The following is an 18,970-nucleotide window of genomic DNA, read 5'->3' on the forward strand; positions in this document are numbered from 1 at the left end:
AGTAGCGATGAGCTAGCTTTTAGTGGGCTGTGTGCTCTGGCGGGTGTTCGGTTTTCACGTGACTGCCCCTTGTAAATGAGGGGCAATGAAATGAAAACCTAATGGACAGAGACACTTCAAGATCTGGCCGAAAAGTAATATGACTTATTTTTTTCCGGATAGACAAACCGACAGGTGGTGGCTTTTCTAATTGGAGTCGAGGAAGGGGAGTCTTGAGGAAAGGCTGGTGGCAGTTGGCTCCCAGCCTTTGCAGAGTACAGATCATTTGTTTGCGATACCTGTATAATGTGATCTCGTTATGCTCTGTCATGAACCAGTTATTGGAACAGCGCTACACCATTAAATTTTGTGTGAAACTGGGTAAAACCAGGAAAGAGACTCATGACATGCTCAAGACAGCTAATGGTGATATTGTCATAGGTAGATCAGGTGGTGTTGAGTGGCGCCAGTTGTTTCGGGAGGTTAGAGAAGGTATTGAAGACGCCAAATGTTCAGGACGACCTTCAACCTCGAAAAGTGACAAAAATCTTGCAAGAGTGAAGGCTTTATTGGACAGGGATGGCAGATGAAGTGTTTGCATTGTTTCTGATGAATTTCTCATCCCTAAAAGTTATGTGCGTTTGACTTGTGACCAAAAAAATTGGCATGAGAAAGGTGTGTGCAAAGTTGGTACCGCGGGTGCTCTTGGACAAACAAAAGGAAACTTGCATGCGGATCTGCCAAGAGCTTCTTGACCATGTGAGTAAGGAACCAAATTGTTCAGACAATGCCCCTCCCCCAGACTTCTTCCTCTTCTCCCCCCTCGGAGCCATGCTGCAAGGATGTCACCACGGCTTAGTGGCAGCATTTCAACTGGCCATGACGAAGGAGCTTAGCAGTATTCCAGGCATCACCTTCCAGAAGGCATACGAGGCATGGAAAATACACTGGCACCGGTGTATGGACAAGGGTGCTACTTCTGAGTGAATGAAGACTTTTGATTGGATGTATCATTTCTAGCATTAAATTTATTTTAATCGACTCAGTCATACTTTTGGGACAGACCTTTTAGACCAGGTCACGCTCCAACAAGGAAATAACCCAACAACTGCATGCACCTGTGAGTTGTCACTATGCAGTTCTACCACAGCGATGACAGTATCAATACGTAACAGCAGTGTTGCCACCTTTCACGTGGACTGTGTTGACAAGATGGTACAGAGTAAGGGCTTCTAGTTTTTACATAAATAGGTAAAAATTCACTAAGTAATATAGGCTGAGTCTGATTTGGGTACAATTACTGGAATTTTTTTCATGTCGGAGAAAAGCAATTTTTTAAAATTACCTTACTTTTTTTACCCACAAATGGCAGCGTATGTTTAACTTTTTTTTCTGTCACATCATTTTTATAGATATTACGACGATAGTCTGAAAAATTTCCAACATTACAAATAAATGAGACATTTTATCTTAAAATTTATTTTTCAGCATAGTTTCCTTTTAAGTCATAACCCACTGGTTTTGTCAAATAGCCATCAACATCAGTTACAATGTATGGGACTTTTTGACATTTATATATGCATGGATGTGGTGGGAGGGGGTTTTGGGTGGATGGGAGGTGTGGTGTGGATAGGGGGATGGGAGAACTTGGGAGAAAGGAAAGCTACTGCTCTGCACTTCACCTACACCCTCTCCCAATCCCTCCCCCTTCCTTGGTTGGTCACTATCCTCCCCCCATATCTTTCTCCCAAGTTCTTCCACCCCCCCCCCCCATCCGCACCATACCTCCCATCCACCCAAAACCCCCTCTCACCACATCCATGCATATATAAATGTCAAAAAGTCCTATATACTGTACCTGATGATTTCAACTATTTGACGAAATAGGTCGTTTTTAAAATAAAAATCAGTGGAACTTACCAAGTTATTATTATTGACTTCCCATCATGAAGTTCCATCAAGTTGATTCGAAAACCATAGAAGTCATTCTTTTTTTCCATCTACTTTTTAAACCCTTGCAAATAGTAGTTGACATCTTTCACTGCAAAATAGGCATTTACGTATGCAATAACCTACTTGTCCAATGAAAGTTCTGCCCTCCAAGCAAACCTTTAATGTTAGGAAACAGAAAAAAGTAATTTTTAAAACAATTGGTTACATCAGCAGTAGAGATATGACACGCAAGTCAATTTTGATGTGCCACACACCAGTTACCCATTTGGGAAACTTGGGTTCTTCCTTCCAAAGCATGCCTTTTGTTACCAGAAGCTATGGTTTTGTCTAAATTTTGTTATAAAATGTTAAATTATGATTACTTCATAGCAACTGCATTCAATTAGAGTCTGTAAAATATACCTATTGCTCCCTTTTTGCATTTTTTTAAATGCAAAAATCACCCAAAAAATGTCTTCTTTACGCATTACTGTATTTTTTTATGATCATTTCATTTTTTTTCAGGTGGTGGCGAACAAGCGATGGATTGCAATGTGAAAATGCGTGGTGTTTGTGAGGGTGCCCGCAAGAGAGCATTACTGAATCCAGAAGCACCAGAGTACACAAAAGCACTCAGAAAGTGGGGATCTGCATGGGCAGATGCTTGTGGTGAAGGACGCTCCAGTGGGCAAGCACAATTGGCTGCAGGCAGCAGCCAGACAGTGCAACCAGCAACTGTGGATGCCTCCACATGCACGAGTGAAGTGCCAATGCCCTCACCTGCATCCACACCACCGACATCACCTCCACTGCTTTCAGTTCCTACCGACTCAATATTGACATCAGGGAACAAAAGTAGTCAGACTCAGGGTGTAGCTGTTGACTGTGATGCATCCACAGAACCTTTGGCTGTTGCAGGTAAGCCTTCTTGCCAATAATCAGCTAGGTCGGTATGTATCCAAGGCAAGTTGAAAATCACTATCATAAAATTTGCATTTGAATTAACAAAAAAATGAAAATAGTTTAAAAAATTATTGTCTTTATTGCATTAATGGTATATTGGATAACATAAGTAGTCAACATATTAAAGGATTAACATTTGTCAGTTTTCCTAGAATGTTCCTAGTATGCGTATTGTGCAAGTTTTAGTAGAAAATGTATGCCTATTTCCTATTGAGATTACTGATTTTGGTTATTGCATGAAGTTGGTCAACACAGATGTGACTTTAGACTGTGTGATAATAAAGTAGACTGATTATGTATTTGTTTTCCACATAATTTATTTATTGTCAATCATGATTGAACAGATAATCAAGATTTTGTGAATGGCATTTCTGATTTCACTTTGGGTATAGCATTTATGTGTCGTAACCATTGCTGGCAGAAAATAAACTGTGAAGGAGAAAAAAAATCAACTATTGAACCTTTCAACAACGTGAAGACATATATATCGAGTTAAAAAGATGTTATTTGAGATGCAAGCTGAACTTAACACAGTCGCATTTCAAAATTTACTGCCGTCACTACAAGTTAATTATAGTGTCACAGTTATGACTTTTCTTGCCAGAGAAATCCCTGTCGCTATTGCTGCCTACTTGTTGAAATAAAGGAGAATAAGCATACAATTGCAAGCTTAATTACTACAATTTGAAGTGTTAAATTAAAATTCTTTTAGTCTTTAGTATTTAAGAACATTAATTTGACAAAAGTTCACATGTTGTAATTACAAATAATCCACTGTAATTAGCTTAATTGTGGAAAGAATCTAATGTCAACTTATTCACGAGATATGAAAAAATGATGGAAATTTTAAGCGTAAATTCAGGGGTTAACCTATTCACTAGATTGACCTGTGCACAATTTGTATAAAAAGAATCAGGGGCAATTTTTTCCTGACGTGACTGTATGTCGCAGCCCGCTCGCCATGCACAGGCTTGGTGGTTGAGGGTCTGACCTTCAACATGCACCAATTACCTGCAAGCGTTTGTTCAGACTAGATCATGTTTTTAGTGGACCCCTGTCAAGTGACTCTGTGCTAGCGCATTAAGACCATCGGGTTAAGTGTGCGCATGAATGCAGATCGTGTTGGCATTGATAAGATGACAGTCTGCACTATTGTCACTGAAAATTTGGCTTAGCAAAAGATTTGAGCTAAACTCGTTCCGTAGGTCTTGACGGAGGACCAAAAGTAGAGTCAGGTGTCTGCTTGCAAAGACCTTCTGCAACAGCATTGTGATGATTCGCGGACCCCTTTACAATCCCGGCATGGCACCAGCCGACTATTTTGTATTCCCAAAAGTGAAATCCTTACTTTAAGGACACCAGCATCAGATTCTAAGTGCAATCAAAGAAGTTTACACATGTACCATTGAGGACCTTATCAAATCCACCTACCAGGGAGCCTTTGAGTGGTGGAAAAGCCGCAGGCAAAAGTATGTCAACATTTAAGGAATGTACTTAGAAGAATTTTGAGGCACTGTAGCAATATCTGAAATATATCTATTTTTCCTAAAAAAATTTCGATACTTTATACAAACCTAGTAATATGTACTTGGATCAGAGGGCATAATATGTAAGGAACCTGAGTTTGAAAACAATTATAGTTTCTCTTTTAAATCGTAATCATAATTAATTTTTGGGTAGAACAGAAAAGTTCTATCCAAAATGTGAAATTACTTTTTCTTGTCCCTGATGGGTCACACAAAAATAAGTATTATTTTGTTTATTGCATCTTGATATGTTTAGTTAATGATAAAACTTTTCCCTTTAGGCATCATAAGTTAAAGGAGGAAAATGATAAATTATATGAAGAATATTTATTTCAATTTCTTTGGATATGAAATTGTTCTGTAAATATGATCACAACAGAACATATTGGAGTTATTTTATCTAGCTTCTCCTAGCAAATATTAAACAGGAATAGAAACATTCTAAATGGTGATACATGTGACATTAAAATTGGTCCATACATATTCTTTTCAGAGGAGTGCTAAACCCAGGGCATGTAAAAAAATTCAATATTAGTCAATTATAATCCTTCTACCTTGTTTTGTTTGACTAAGATGTTTACATTTTTCATTTCTAAAGGCCCATCTGGTGTGCAGAAAACCCAGCACAAGACTGCAGAGGCAGTAGCAGAAGAGGCAGCTGAGGTAGTGGTGGAAGGGGAGGTGTTGAGGAACAATTGGAGCTCTGTGGGAAGGAATCTTCCCCATGGTTCTGGTGTGAGGGGGGCAAGGGAAAGGAGAGCACCAAGGGATGGTCCCCTGGCTCCAGACTTGCAATTAGACTGTTTTTCTTCGTCTTCGTCCTCATCCTCCTCGAGTGACCTGGAGGATGATGACTGTTTGGCTGTGATCTCAAAATGGAGAGGTGGGTCGCTCAGTTTAGGGTTGCTAAACCCTAGCATGGTTGGGAAAAAATTGAGACTTGATTGGTTTCTTGAAAACTTTGGGGGGGGGGGGTCAGAACGCTAGGGTTCAAAACTTAGGGGATAAAGGTGAGACTTCAATATTTATGTAATAATTCAAGACTGATTGTAACTGTGTGTATTGAATTACATCAAGAATACAAGGTAATGAAAATGGTGACACAGCATCAAAAAAATTAACTTTTGTCCTTATAAACCCAAAAATAACTGCTGGAATCAGAAACCATATAATTTTCTGGCCATATATAATAATGTTAAACTCAGATTTGACTATAGCTCTATAATGTACAGATATTCAAGAGCAGAAAGTAGAAGTAAGAAATGAAGCTAGGTCAGTGTTTTCATTGTAAGATATCAATATGTATAATGAGGATGGCTGTTGTTTGCTAACCATCATATAATGGCTTTTGCATATGATGCTTATTTCTTCACAGGCTCCCCCAGCAAGAGGAAGACACACCCAGTGAGTACGTGTGCTCGGGATAGGAGTCATTTTTGTTGGCGAAAGGGAACGGGTGCATCATCATCGGTATCCAGAAGAACGACTGGCTTCCCATCTACTTCAGGGATGGGGCGGGTACCTCGAAACGCTCCTCCCCCTGATCCTGATGATGATGATAGTGGGATCGAAGTGATCAGTGTTCAGTGCCCCAAGGTAGGTTGGGATAAGTGCAGTCTAATGAAAGTGAGGTAAAAAAGATTTTCCATTGTGGAGATGATATAGGGTGTGAATGAAAGATTGTGCTATTTTTAAGTTTGCTTCTATAATATGGTTAATATTTTTGCCCATCTCTTTAGTGAGTGAGTTACGAAGTAAAAATGATGATTTATTTATTCAATCCCTGTAGTTTGCACTTTCACATGGTTTAACCATTTTTTTGGCTAGGTCCCTGCTAGTAAGTGCTTTTACTGAAAACATTTTTAATTGGGTAATCTACCTGTTAAGGTAGGCTTTGGAAGGACACAACTACCAATAAATATCTTGTCTCTCCTAACAAAATATAACCCAACATCCCACTCTACAACATTCCCCTCTAGGCCTCCATATACTTCCCTTATCCCTTCATTTTGTTCAACATCCCTACCCTATTCCTGCCCTTACTTCGTTTGCCTAACAGTCTCCCCTCTGTAATAGTCGTCAACAATCCACTGCCAATTATTATGCTTTGCATCTATTTTTCCTCCATCCTTATGATTTCTTCCAACAATCCCCTCTCCTCCCTCATCATACCCAGCACCTCCTCATTTGTTTTCCTTTCTCTCCACTTCAACTTCTCCATAACCATATTTCAGAAGTTTCCAATTTACCCCAATGATCCTGCTTCAATAACCATGTTTCCACGCCATATATAAGTATGCTCTATATCAAAATTTTAAGAACCTTTCCTTAACATCCTTACTCAGTGTTCCTGTCTTCAATTCCCTCCTACTTGTTAAAGCTTCTTTACCTGAAGCAATTCTCCTCCTTATGTCACTGCTACTATGACCATTTTGGTCCAAAATACTACCAAGATACGTAAACAGTTCCACCTGCTCTAGCTCTTGCCCTCCTATTTTAATTTTAAGCTTAGCTTTTCTTTTCCTGGAAAACCACATAACCTTTGTTTTAATTTTGTTGATTCTCATCCCATATCTGTTGCACTGAATTTCCAATTTGCTCAGCAATGCTTGCAATTCCTTGGCTGATTGACCAACCAGAGCTTGGTCATCAGCAAACCTAGCTAATTTTACGCATTCCCCACCAACTTTTCATTCCTATCTGCAGTTCTTCCTACACCTCTTTAATCATTTTCTCCACAAATACGTTAAATAGCATGGACGTTAATGAAAAACCCTGCCTTACACCTCTTCCTAACACTGCCCATCCAGATCCTCTGTTCCCCACTCACACTTTAGCATTCTGAGACATGTAAGGGTTGCGGATTAACCTCCTGTCCCTCCAGCATATGCCTATTTTCTGCATTGTATTCATTAGTTTTTCCTGATGAATTCTATCGAACACCATTTTGAAATCTACAAAAGGGGTAAATACGTCCTGATTATATTCTATATTCCTCTCTATTAGAGATCTCACTACCTCAATGGTATTACATGTGCCTATCCCATTCCTGAATTCAAATTGATCATACCCTGAGTAATCATTTGCCCTGTTATCAATCCTTTTGTTGATGATCCTGAGAATCCGTTTAGCAGCATGGGAAATCAAACTTATTGTTCTGTAGTCCTTTGTATTATGACGGGTGTTTTGTTTTCATTCGACTGCTTATATGTCTTGTATGTTGTTTGGGGTTCCAGAATTAAATTTGGCAAAATATGTATCAAAATAATCCTAAAGAAAAGGGGGGTGAGATTCCAAAGTATGAATTTCATGCAATATGGTCATCATGGATGGGTAATAGATGAATATGTGATCAACAGATTCCTATGGGTGGCACGCCAAGCTGTTATGCATGGATAGAAGTAACTCTTGGGCTATTATAATATTTGAAATTTAGCCAGTTCTTTGTGTAGTTGTTAAAATTTTGAAACTAAATACTATGTATTTTTGTGGAAACATTCACCAATAATTGATGGCGTCGTTACTTTCTCTTCAGCCTGTAACCTTGGTTGATCTAACTCAAGAATCTGATGATGATGAAGACGATGATGATGATGCTGTGTTTGTAGAATTGCCGCAGAGGGGTGTCGCTGCACCATTGAATATTTTTCCTGCATCTCAGTCAACCCATAACCCTCTGAGAGGACCGTGGTAATGATCCCTTTTTAAGTTTAAGGAGTCATGATCAGCTGCCGTAAAGAGCTTGTTGGTCATTTTTAAACCATCTCTTAGTTCCCCTCATTCAGTCACTTAAGTGTAAAAAAGCATTCCTAATATAGTGTAAATGGTGGAAAATTATTTAATTCTTTTAAATTCACTTACTTAGAAAGCTCTCACTTAAAGTAGCAGTATAACTTCATGATGTTAAGTATTGTCATTATATTTAGAATCATTTTAAAGCTGGGTGGCACGTAAATATACAAGTCTTAATGTGATTCCTCTATATCCCCACTTTATTCCAATCCTCCATCTCTGTCAAGTATTTTCTTCTGGTGGAATTATCCCATTTTATTTTCCTTGCTTGATTATGTATGCTAACCAGTTCTTTTAACTGCTTGTTGGTCCTAGATGAATTCGCAACTAAGTTTATGTATGCAACAATTTCAGAGTGTAAAAATCATTCCCGTTAACAGTTATTGTTGCGGCATCTCCCGCAGTTTCTTTGAAATTTATGTATCTTAGTTATATTATTAATTGGTGTCAATTGGCACATAATCCAACAGAATCGTCATTCATTATTTACTTGTTTATCTTTGTCTGTAATTTTGTGTGTAATTACTAAAGATTGGAAAGATATGAGTCTGGACATAGAAGCCATCAACCAATATCAATTTGTGAACTAGAAAAATATTGATATCCCACCTCTTGACCAAAACGTTTGTAATCTTCATTAACACTCACAGGATTGATATGGATATGAATACCCATCCTCAAAGCCATGCTGCCCGCTGTGTTGTCCCCAGGGTAGATATTTATCTAGAAGACATTGCAAATTTAGGAAGAAATGTACTGCCCAGGCCAAACCAACCAACTACCTCTTCTCAATCAACACCAGTTTCAGAGGTTCTTACTGCTACAAGCAGGTGGGTACTTTTTCCTGCTAATTTCCTTTTTCGTGAGTGTTTTACGTCTGAATGATTTTCATGTATCCTCTTGCATATCAACCCTCATAAGATATTTTTAAAAATAAGGAAAGCTCAATTATGTAGCTGCATGTTGAAGATGTCAAGAAGACTTTTTGGGATGCAGTTGGCTTCATTACAGTCTTGAGCTTGAAATTTGGTTCTGTGGGTCAGATAAACTCACCTGTTACTAAATCATGATAGCACTTAAATTCACAGTCATACTCAGAAAATCCCACTCTTTCCATTAATTTGATGATACATCCCCCAGATTCCTCCTGTGTTGACTCTTGAATTCGGAATCAGAATGGTGGGGTGGCTTATGTGCTGGCTCTCCACCCTGGGGGCCCATGTTCCAATCCTGGAGATGGCAGAGCTTTTTCATTAGTATCCTGATCCCTACTTGAGGTGCTTTGCGGGAGCACTTAAACTGAGTACGCTGTCAATCAGATGGGACAAGCTGTGGCCCCCTTTTTGCTTTTGTTGAGAGTATTCTAATGCTGATGGCGTGTTCCTCTCCATACTTCTGCCAATCCCATCCACCCCTAAGGTATGCCAATGTGCTCGGCTGTTGGTCACCTTCCCTAATAACTACTAACTACTACTGAATGCTCATTTAGTCTTTTTGAAGTCATGCAATCAATAATAAACTAAACAATGATATAATATACTAAAATATATTCGGTCAACAGTTGTGGTGGTTGTAGGTGATTTTGGGAGATATACCACTTCTGTCAGGCAAACAAACATTTATTATGTTTTAGTAAAACAAATTCTAATGTAATAGTGATCATAATGTAAGCATAAAAATATTTTTATGAAAGAAATATCTGATAAAATGTGACCAAAAGTGATGACCACCACAGGAGAATGATGAGATTTTATACAAATCCCATTTTCCTTGACCAACATTTGTAGTTTAGTCTGGGTTCGTATATATTTGTGACACCAATCTATAGCAAAAATGTCTTAAATTTGAGGATGAGAAGAAATGTTGGTGTTATGACAAGACATTCTGGAGTGTACTCACTAACTTCACAGAAGTGTGACTTAGGGGTCACAAAAGGGTCACAAAAGTTTTCAAGTTTAATGTTTACATTTGAAGAAATCTTCCTCAGTCTCCAGTAAAATTGCAGGTGACCACAAAGTCAGAGGCAAAGCATAATAATTGTTGTTATTATCTGGGATTTATGATGTGGATATTCTCCATTTCATACATTTTTTTGTCCTCTTCAACATGAGGAAAGTGGGGTTTCAGTGTGCATGGATACTTTTAGAACTGATATATGTAAAATGACAAAAATCAGAGTAAAGTCACCTTAGTGTGATTTTGATTATCTGACTTCAGTGACCCTAAGGTGTCATGCAAGTGTCTATCTTAAGGGTCATTCGACTAGCGTATTGAGACCCTTCCTTTAAGGCAAATGATAGGGTTAGAATATTTCCATGATAATGTTCTGAGGAAATGGTGGTGGATTTTTAGTAAAAATTCTTAGGCCAAAATATTATTTCTTACCTACATTAAACTAAATTTACCATTGTTCTCCACAGTAAGTGGTTCTCTTCATGAGGAAGTGTATTCTTCTAAATTAAACTCGTGAAATGCTGTAAAAAATGCAGTGATTAGTGATGCATCCATTGGATGAAATTTTGACAATTTGCTTTAAATTGAAAAATCACGTTTATAATTTATTGAAAATGTATCATTCTACCTTTGATAAATTTTCTCATAAAATTGTTTTTTTGCACATTTATGGCATTGTTTTCTGTTATTTTTAGGCCTCCGATGGAGCCCAGTAGTAATGCACCATGTGCTGATTTAAGGCATGCCTGCACCACTACCACAGTTGCCCCAACAACCTTATCTTCCACTTCAAATTTCCCTATCGGGCATATGCCTGCTGAGTCTCTGAATTTGCATTTGGGTATGTGTGCGCAGTCAATGTATTTTAGAACAATTAATGCTGGAGTTATGTCCTGTTCAGATATAGAAGGATCCCCTGTCCTTGAAGGATGGTGTGTCTAAAAATCATAACTAGTTCCATAACATTGGAGGAAACAATATACTTTTTTCCAATTTTTTATGGATAATTTGTTTCACCGTAATATGGCATTGCCAAGTTCTTCTGAGGAAGACGGAGCTAAATTCCATCGAAATTATTAAGAGAATGTGTGAGTGTTATAATGTCGCTTGTTGCTATCAAGTTATGTATGTATGTTTATATATATTTTCTATATTTATATATATGTGTACATATATATACATATATATTTTTTATATATTTATGTATATGTATATATATGTATATATACATATACATACATGTATATATATATATATATATATATATATATATACACTCATATATACAGAAACAGATATAAGGAAAAGGGATAGGAACACATATAAAGGACGAACACAATAGAGGTGGGGAAGGCGGAATCGAACGGATCACAAGAGTAAAAATATAAATTGACTATCCTCGATAGCTCAAGTGGTTAAGAGCATCCGCCCGGCAAGTGGAAAGATCCGGTGTTCGAGTCCCGGTTGAGGAAATATTTTTACTCTTGTGATCCGTTCGATTCCGCCTTCCCCACCTCTATTGTGTTCGTCCTTTATATGTGTTCCTATCCCTTTTCCTTATATCTGTTCCTGTATATATGAGTATTTATTCGCCGTTTGGCGGGATTTCGTGTTTGAATGTATATATATATATATATATATATATATATATATATATATATATATATATATATATATATATATATATATATATATATATATATATATACACACACACATATATATTTATTTATTTTTAAAAATATCTTCGAAATGGAACGCTCTTCGGCAATGAAATATATAAAAACACAGACGTAGATTTTTAGAATATAGAGACACAAAGAAAGGTCACTCACAATATGTTATTTGACGTATCGACAGCTCGGCTGTCGTCTTCAGAACATTCTGAAGACGACAGCCGAGCTGTCTTTGTGGGTATGTTTGTATATATATGTGTGTGTTTGTATATATATATATACATATATATATATACAAACATACCCACAAAGTGGTACCTCGACTGTGTGTATAATTTACTATTGTCCACAGTGTGTATAACCCAATTTTTCACTTTACCTAATGGAATGTCAGTATTTCTCTTCTCAGCTTAAGAAATATTTTGGAAAAACAAATCAAGTGGTTTACTTATGTGTTTAATTTGAAGTTACAAGTTGCCAATATCAAACATATTATGAGATATTTTCTAAAACACACTCTAACTAAAAAACTGCCAAAATCTTGTTTCCATTGCACATCAGATAAATCCATACATATCATTACACCTAACAATGTTTAGCACCGAATGTGTGTGTATGCCGCAGTACAAGGTTGAGTGGTGACTCTTAATATGTGCTGCTAAATATTCATGTGACGGTGGCTTTATTGGAGTGCATGATCAAAATTTTACTTTCATGCATTTTTTCTCTTTTTGTTTGTTTGCTAGTTTGTGATCTCAAGAATAAATTCATCTTTATGGGCCCTAAATAGATTACTGGAAAAGTTTATATCTAGAACTGTTCGTATGTTCAGCTGTTAATAAGTCTAAGTACCGCTCTATAATCAAGAACAAGTACGTTGTTCCATCTGATCTTATTGATATTCCCATACACATTCTCCATGCAGCGAAACAAGAAATCATAAAGTTTAGTCGGAACTTGAGAAAATGGTGGTAATTTTCGATGTTGACTGTAAATTACTGTGATGGCTGCCATGGTGATTAGAAGATGACCCAGTAACTTAAAAGAGAGGGAATAGCCATCTGCCCTGTGAAGGTCATTAGGAGTCTTGGCAAGTACTATTGCATCCTGTATCAACTGAGGAAAGTAATAATTTTTTTATCATTATCAGGGAAAATACATCCTTGTTCTGGCTGCTACGGGTGGCAATAGACTTTACCAGGATTCCTGATAACTTAAACAGGAAAGAGGGCTACCCCACTCTCCTATCTGGGAACAAATTTTCCCTCAAAACAATCAATCATAGTACTCCAAACTAACTCAAGAGTAGACAGTAACACAGTGGAATTAATTTGGGTCGAAAAATGATGACTGGAATGCCAGTGAAACTATCATCTGCCAAGATGAATCAATGTGGAAAGATCCCAAAAACCCATCAAGTCATTTTCAACTTAAATTGTCCTATGAATTTACCCATCTACCCATGAACTTTGACCCTCATTTTGTCTCTTCCATTTTGTATCTTTCAGCTGCAAGCATTCTCAGAAATGGTAGTGGTGCGTATTTAGTGCCTGTTCACTCAATCCAAACCACTCCAGTCCCACAGCCATCTGTGTTTCCGACACCTACAACAGCTGCCACTGCCAACCCCACTTCAAGGGACCCATTCAACCCCTCCATGTTTCTTTACCCCAACCAGTCATCGTTGTCGAGGATGCCCATCTCAGCCCCAACATCGATTCACTCCCACCATCCCATTCACCATGGTCATCACCACCACCATCACCACCACCACCACTTCCCTGGGCAGCAGCCTCCAAGGTCTGGGATCCTCCCAAGCTCTCGTCCCATTCCTCACCCATGTGTTGCTCCGGATAATAATCGGCAGCCAGTGGTGTTTGGCCGCATAAATCCCATGCATGAGAGGCTGTGGTACATGCAACAAAGGTCCTTAGAGAGGCAGAGAAGGAGGTTGGACCAACAGAGGATTGATGGAAACACAAAGTAAGTGTAATGTTGTCAATGTTGATGGGAATGAAGGAACCTTTCAAACACACAAAGAGGATGATCATGAGATGATTTGTTGTTTCCTCCTTTCGCTCTTTGATTCCTTACCAGGTTCTCAGTTACACTCTTTGTTTCTTTAAAAGCAGTTCTGTCATAATTTTTCACTTATATATTTTATGTAATTTATTATAAGCATTAAATTTAAGTCCTTTGTGTCTGCCATCTGATGAGTTTCCATTTGCCGTATTGGTTAATCTTAGGAGAAGTCATCTCCTTATTTACATCAATGAAATTCAAACAGGCACCATGTTACTAATATAACTCTATTTATTTAATGTATAGTAAATTTCAAATGAATCTGAGAATTGGCAGTAAAATATGTGCAGTAGTTATCAAATTAAAATGAATAGAATTTCTTTTTTAGTATATTGAAAAATAATTCAAACTCCTGTTCCATAGGATATATTTCATGGCCCTGATAAATGAAAGAATATTTTTCAATTGGTCATATTTAACTTTCAGGTGATTATTTTTTCATCGTAAATTGAGGCGGAAAGCTTTGCGGCAATCTTGCGGCAAATATGTATTTAAAGATAACTTTTAACTTATTTCTCCATAATATTTAAGGTCAAGTACTTTCATTTGAGTACATTTTGAGTTTGATATAAGTACCAGTACATATAGTTTCATTTGATACCACTAATTACGCATGATAATATTGGTGGTGTGTATATGATATCAGTTTATACTTGTGTTAGCTTATAAATGTGTGGTTAAATTATTCATCCCTGTTTCCACGATTGAGTAACAATAATATATTTTCATGAGCTATGAGGGTAGTTTTAAAGGTTCTCAGAATTTTTTTTCCAGAACCAGATGTTAGTGCTAGCACAATGAGTTTCCCGTGTAGTAATAAGTAATCCTTTATGAGTATACACGTAACACATCAGTGCCCTGGGAAGAGGTCTGTGGTGCGGTTGCCTCTCTGTTGTTGTTCCAGTATAGAGATTCGTGGAGATAGAAAAAAATTGAGATTCGAGCAGTGATTAAATACTTTGTAAAGAAAGGTATGAAAGCAAAGGAAATTCATGCCACCTTTCAGAATACTCTGTGGGACTCTGCTCCTTCATATTCAACTGTTGCCAAATGGAAAAATGCATTTAAGTTTGGTGGGGACAGCCTATATGATGATTTGCATAGTGGTTGGCCAAAATGTGCCACTACCTCAGAAATTATTCAAAAGTGCATAAAATGGTCATGGGGAATCATCAACTGAAAGTGTGAGAAATCAAGCAAGAACAGGCATATCACATTTTAACAGTGGATTAAGAATGAGAAAATTATCTGTTAGATCGGTGACTCTTGATTCAGGTCCACAAATGCATTATAATGGAAATTTCTGAACAATGCTGACCTCTTTTAAGAGTGACCAACGAAATTTTCTGCACGAGTGTGTGAGCACTGATGAAACTTGGGCCCACTACTATACCCCAGAGCCAAAACAGCTGTGATAGCAGAGGAAACATGGTGATTCACCTCATGAAAGAAACCAAAGGCCAGAAAGGTGATGGCTTCAGTTGTCTGGGATGTGAAAGGGATTCTCCGGATAGATTATCTTCCCACTGGTCAAACAATTGCTGGACAATACTATGCTAACCTGAAATGCTCCTGGACCAATTACAGCAAAAGATACAATAAGAAAGGACAGGTTTGGCGAGGAAGAAAGCCATCTTTTATCAAGACAATGCACGCTCAAACTAAAGTGTCATTGCCATGACAAAAATACATTAACTAAGATAGCAATTGCTGCCACACCTGCCTTATTCAACTGATTTGGCTCCATTAGATTTCCATTTCTTCCCCAAGCTTAAAACTTTCCACAGTGGAGGAAGATTCTCTTCAAACAAAGAACAAACAGCCAAAGTAGATAGATATTTTGCAGGCCTGAAGGAATCTAATTTTTGAGATAGAATCAAGACATTGGAACGTCGCTGGACCAAGTGCCTTAGTGTGCAGGGAGACTACATTGAATAAATGAAAAAGTTTCCCTGAGATAAGTCATTTATTTCTGTTCCATTCTGAGAACTTTTAAAATTAACCTAGTATTAATAAAAAGCCATTTAGATACTTCATAATCAAGTTGAAATTTGCTTGGTCTATGTTGCTTCACTTCACAGATGTATGCCCATTGTAGCTTTAAAGTATTAGCATCTCTTTCTGAGGCAATACAATGTTAGATGAATTTTGAATTCATTTAAAATTTATTATTTGTGAAAGGACACTTAGGCCCAATTTAATGAACTCTCGTTAAGTCCTGTCATTAGTTATTGTGAGTGTTACCTTAACATGGAGATTAGTGACATCCAATTTTTAAACAAATGGCTGCTTATTATTGAATATGATCATTGTAACCATATAAACATCGTGTGTCAGTTATTGAGCTGTTTAACAGTTGGTTTTGAACTTAACCAGCAGTCATAGCCGTAGCTTAGCTGTAGGGGCCTTAGCCATAGCTTAAAAATTACCTTCAGTTAAATGAGAAATTATAAAACATGGCCTTGTTACTAATTTGTTTTCTGACATGCAGGCAACATGTACATATGTTAAGTGGTTGCCATTCAATATTGATCTGTTTTGTAATTTCCTTTGTAAAAATTTTTCAGTCTAATCCAAGCAATGTTATCATCATGCTATGGGTGTCTGGTTCACATACATCATCAGATTTTAAAATAGACTCACTGGAATGCTGCATTTGCTATTTTAATGTGCACCAACTTCTTACTATTATGACTTATTGCAAAGTTAGTGCCTCTCTTAAAGCTCCATGTTGAAGATAGAAGTCAATCTTTAATTACAATGATATTATTATAAGTATAGTAATAATCATAATTATTATTATAAAGGGACATCCTTAAAATATGTAGAGCTGTTTTTTTATCCCTCCCCCTGCTTTGTAAGGATCTGTAAGATTTAAACTCCTCCTTTCCCCTTCTATATCATTGATGGCTCTTACATTAATATCAAACAGGTTCCTTTTTTATAATAAAGAAAGTGCGTTTGGTTTGGCCAGTTTTTCACTAAATTTATTATCTCCTAATCACCAGTATTTTGTTCTGTAAAAAGTACTATACATTACAATGAAAGACAAACTTTTAATTTTACTTGTTGACATATAGTGAAATGAAACAAATGTTTTTGAACTTTTTTAGAAGGTTGATAACAACTTAAATTATTCTGAGGCAGCTATTTCATTAGTGAGCATTTAACTGCACACTTAAATTTCTTTCCTGATGAATGATGCCTGAAATATTACCCTAGTATGTCATGTCTGAGAAAGTAAAAATGAACCAAAAAAAGTGCGAATAAAAGACTTAAAATGAAAAAAAAAACTAAAACAAATTTTTTGAAAAAAGAAAGATGTGAATGTTGTTCTCAGGTTCATATTTTTTGTTGTAAAATAAATTTGTGCAAATTAATTTAACTATTAATTTACACTCCCTGGAACTAATACTTCTCTTACCTGTGGACCCTCTACCAAAACTATCAGTTCTTCATTCCCCGTAGGTGGTCATTGGAGGAGGGTATCCTATGTATAACATTCCTCCTGAATGCTCCTGCCTACTGCCCTCTTAGTATCTGACATCTCCTGATGGTGTGTTATAGGCACTGGGCTATGTACAGATGGCTAGGCTTCAGGGGAGACCTATAATTCTTTTTAGGTGGCATCCCTTATCGTCTAAGCAACAAATTTAAAAAAATACATATTTCAATCTCAAAAGATTTATTGATCATAATATCAGCATCATTTTGGAAATTAAATTATTTTAATTTCCTTCATTTGGTGGCAAGTGGTATAAAATAACCTGTGACGTTGATTCATCCACAAAATCTTATAATTATTACTAGTCCAATATTCCCTACCCCCCATAAGAAATTAAAATGAAATGGCACTCCCTCCTCTTAGGCCTTAAGGATAGACCCCAAAGCCCAAGGGGATCAAGATGGGTGCGGGGGCTAATGTCCTGGCTTCCCACCGAGAGGGCCCGGATTCAAATCCCAGTGGTGTTGAATATTCTTCAGAGGTATCTCGATCCCTACTTGAGGTGCTTTGTGGAGGGCACTTTGAGTGAGTACGCCATCCGTCGGATGGGACGTTAAGCTGCGGACCCCTTGGTGCCTTTCGTAAAGAGTAAGCTAATGCCGACGCCGGGTTTCTCTCCACCCTTCATCCTTTCCTGTCCATCCCCTATGGTGCTAATGACCTCAGCTGTCAGTCACCTCCCCTAAATACTACTACTACCCCAAAGCCCAATATTTTGTGAATATATAATGTGTATTCCAAGGGTAAAGCTCTGTTCAGTAACAGCCATTGGCAATTATTGCCTATGTCTTTTAATCATGTTTCCATTTTCTATCCTCATCTATTCTCTTATTATTTTTGGGTCAATCAACATCTCATTAGTCGGACTAGAAGACTTCCAGATACATATGAGCAAGGGCATCTGTACGATCATCATTATGCTGCGGGTGTGCAGCCAGTGAGCCCAAGTCATCACCATGGCCATCATCACCACCACCACCTTCACGGCCAGAGGCTGCAGTGGTATGAACCACCTCTCCCAGCACCCCAGCAGCCCATGGTCGTTGCCACACCTGGACCACCTAATCCATTGGTGAAAACTGTTATTCTCATTTTTCTTCCCCATTGTCTAACTCTTCTCAATAAGTGACAAAGGAATTTGCCAGTAGCTTGCCTAACTACTAACCTATTGCCACTTTTTATATCACTGATTTCAGTTCCAAATAAAATAGGACTGGTCTGAAGGTATAGTAGTTTGAATTTATGTAGCTAAAAATGTGTCAAGTGGTATATTTGTGAATTTGGTCGGACACCAGAGAGTCAGATGTTTATTGTTTTGTGGATGTTTTTTGACTTAATGTGAAGCTGGTTTTTATAACTTTGTCAATCTCTCATTACTCATTGTCCTAAGTTATAGTAGAGTATTTCCATTGGTGAAGTTTGTAGGTTCATTTGTTGTATTTTTATTTCCCTTGAGCTTATTCTCATTCACTCTTTTAATTCACATATTTTCCCTATTGCCACAAGTGCCTATGAACTGCGGTCTATACAGCTGATTGGTGCTTTTAGGGTTCATTGATGAG

At 37.5% G+C, this 18,970-nt stretch overlaps 1 protein-coding gene across 1 annotated transcript in view; it reads left to right on the forward strand.

Moving 5' to 3' along the window:
• Window positions 1-18,970, forward strand: part of LOC139696292 (uncharacterized) — a 44,393-nt gene that overhangs the window by 12,335 nt on the left and 13,088 nt on the right. The window contains exons 6-13 of the mRNA XM_071594996.1: window positions 2,437-2,829; window positions 4,999-5,283; window positions 5,776-5,996; window positions 7,936-8,090; window positions 8,843-9,022; window positions 10,841-10,986; window positions 13,330-13,804; window positions 18,270-18,480. Coding sequence (XP_071451097.1) covers window positions 2,437-2,829; window positions 4,999-5,283; window positions 5,776-5,996; window positions 7,936-8,090; window positions 8,843-9,022; window positions 10,841-10,986; window positions 13,330-13,804; window positions 18,270-18,480 — 2,066 coding nt within the window. The remainder of the gene's footprint in view (window positions 1-2,436; window positions 2,830-4,998; window positions 5,284-5,775; window positions 5,997-7,935; window positions 8,091-8,842; window positions 9,023-10,840; window positions 10,987-13,329; window positions 13,805-18,269; window positions 18,481-18,970) is intronic.

This window comes from Hetaerina americana, unplaced genomic scaffold (genome assembly GCF_022747635.1).
Source record: "Hetaerina americana unplaced genomic scaffold, ioHetAmer1.1.p SCAF_7, whole genome shotgun sequence".
NCBI lineage: Eukaryota > Metazoa > Arthropoda > Insecta > Odonata > Calopterygidae > Hetaerina > Hetaerina americana.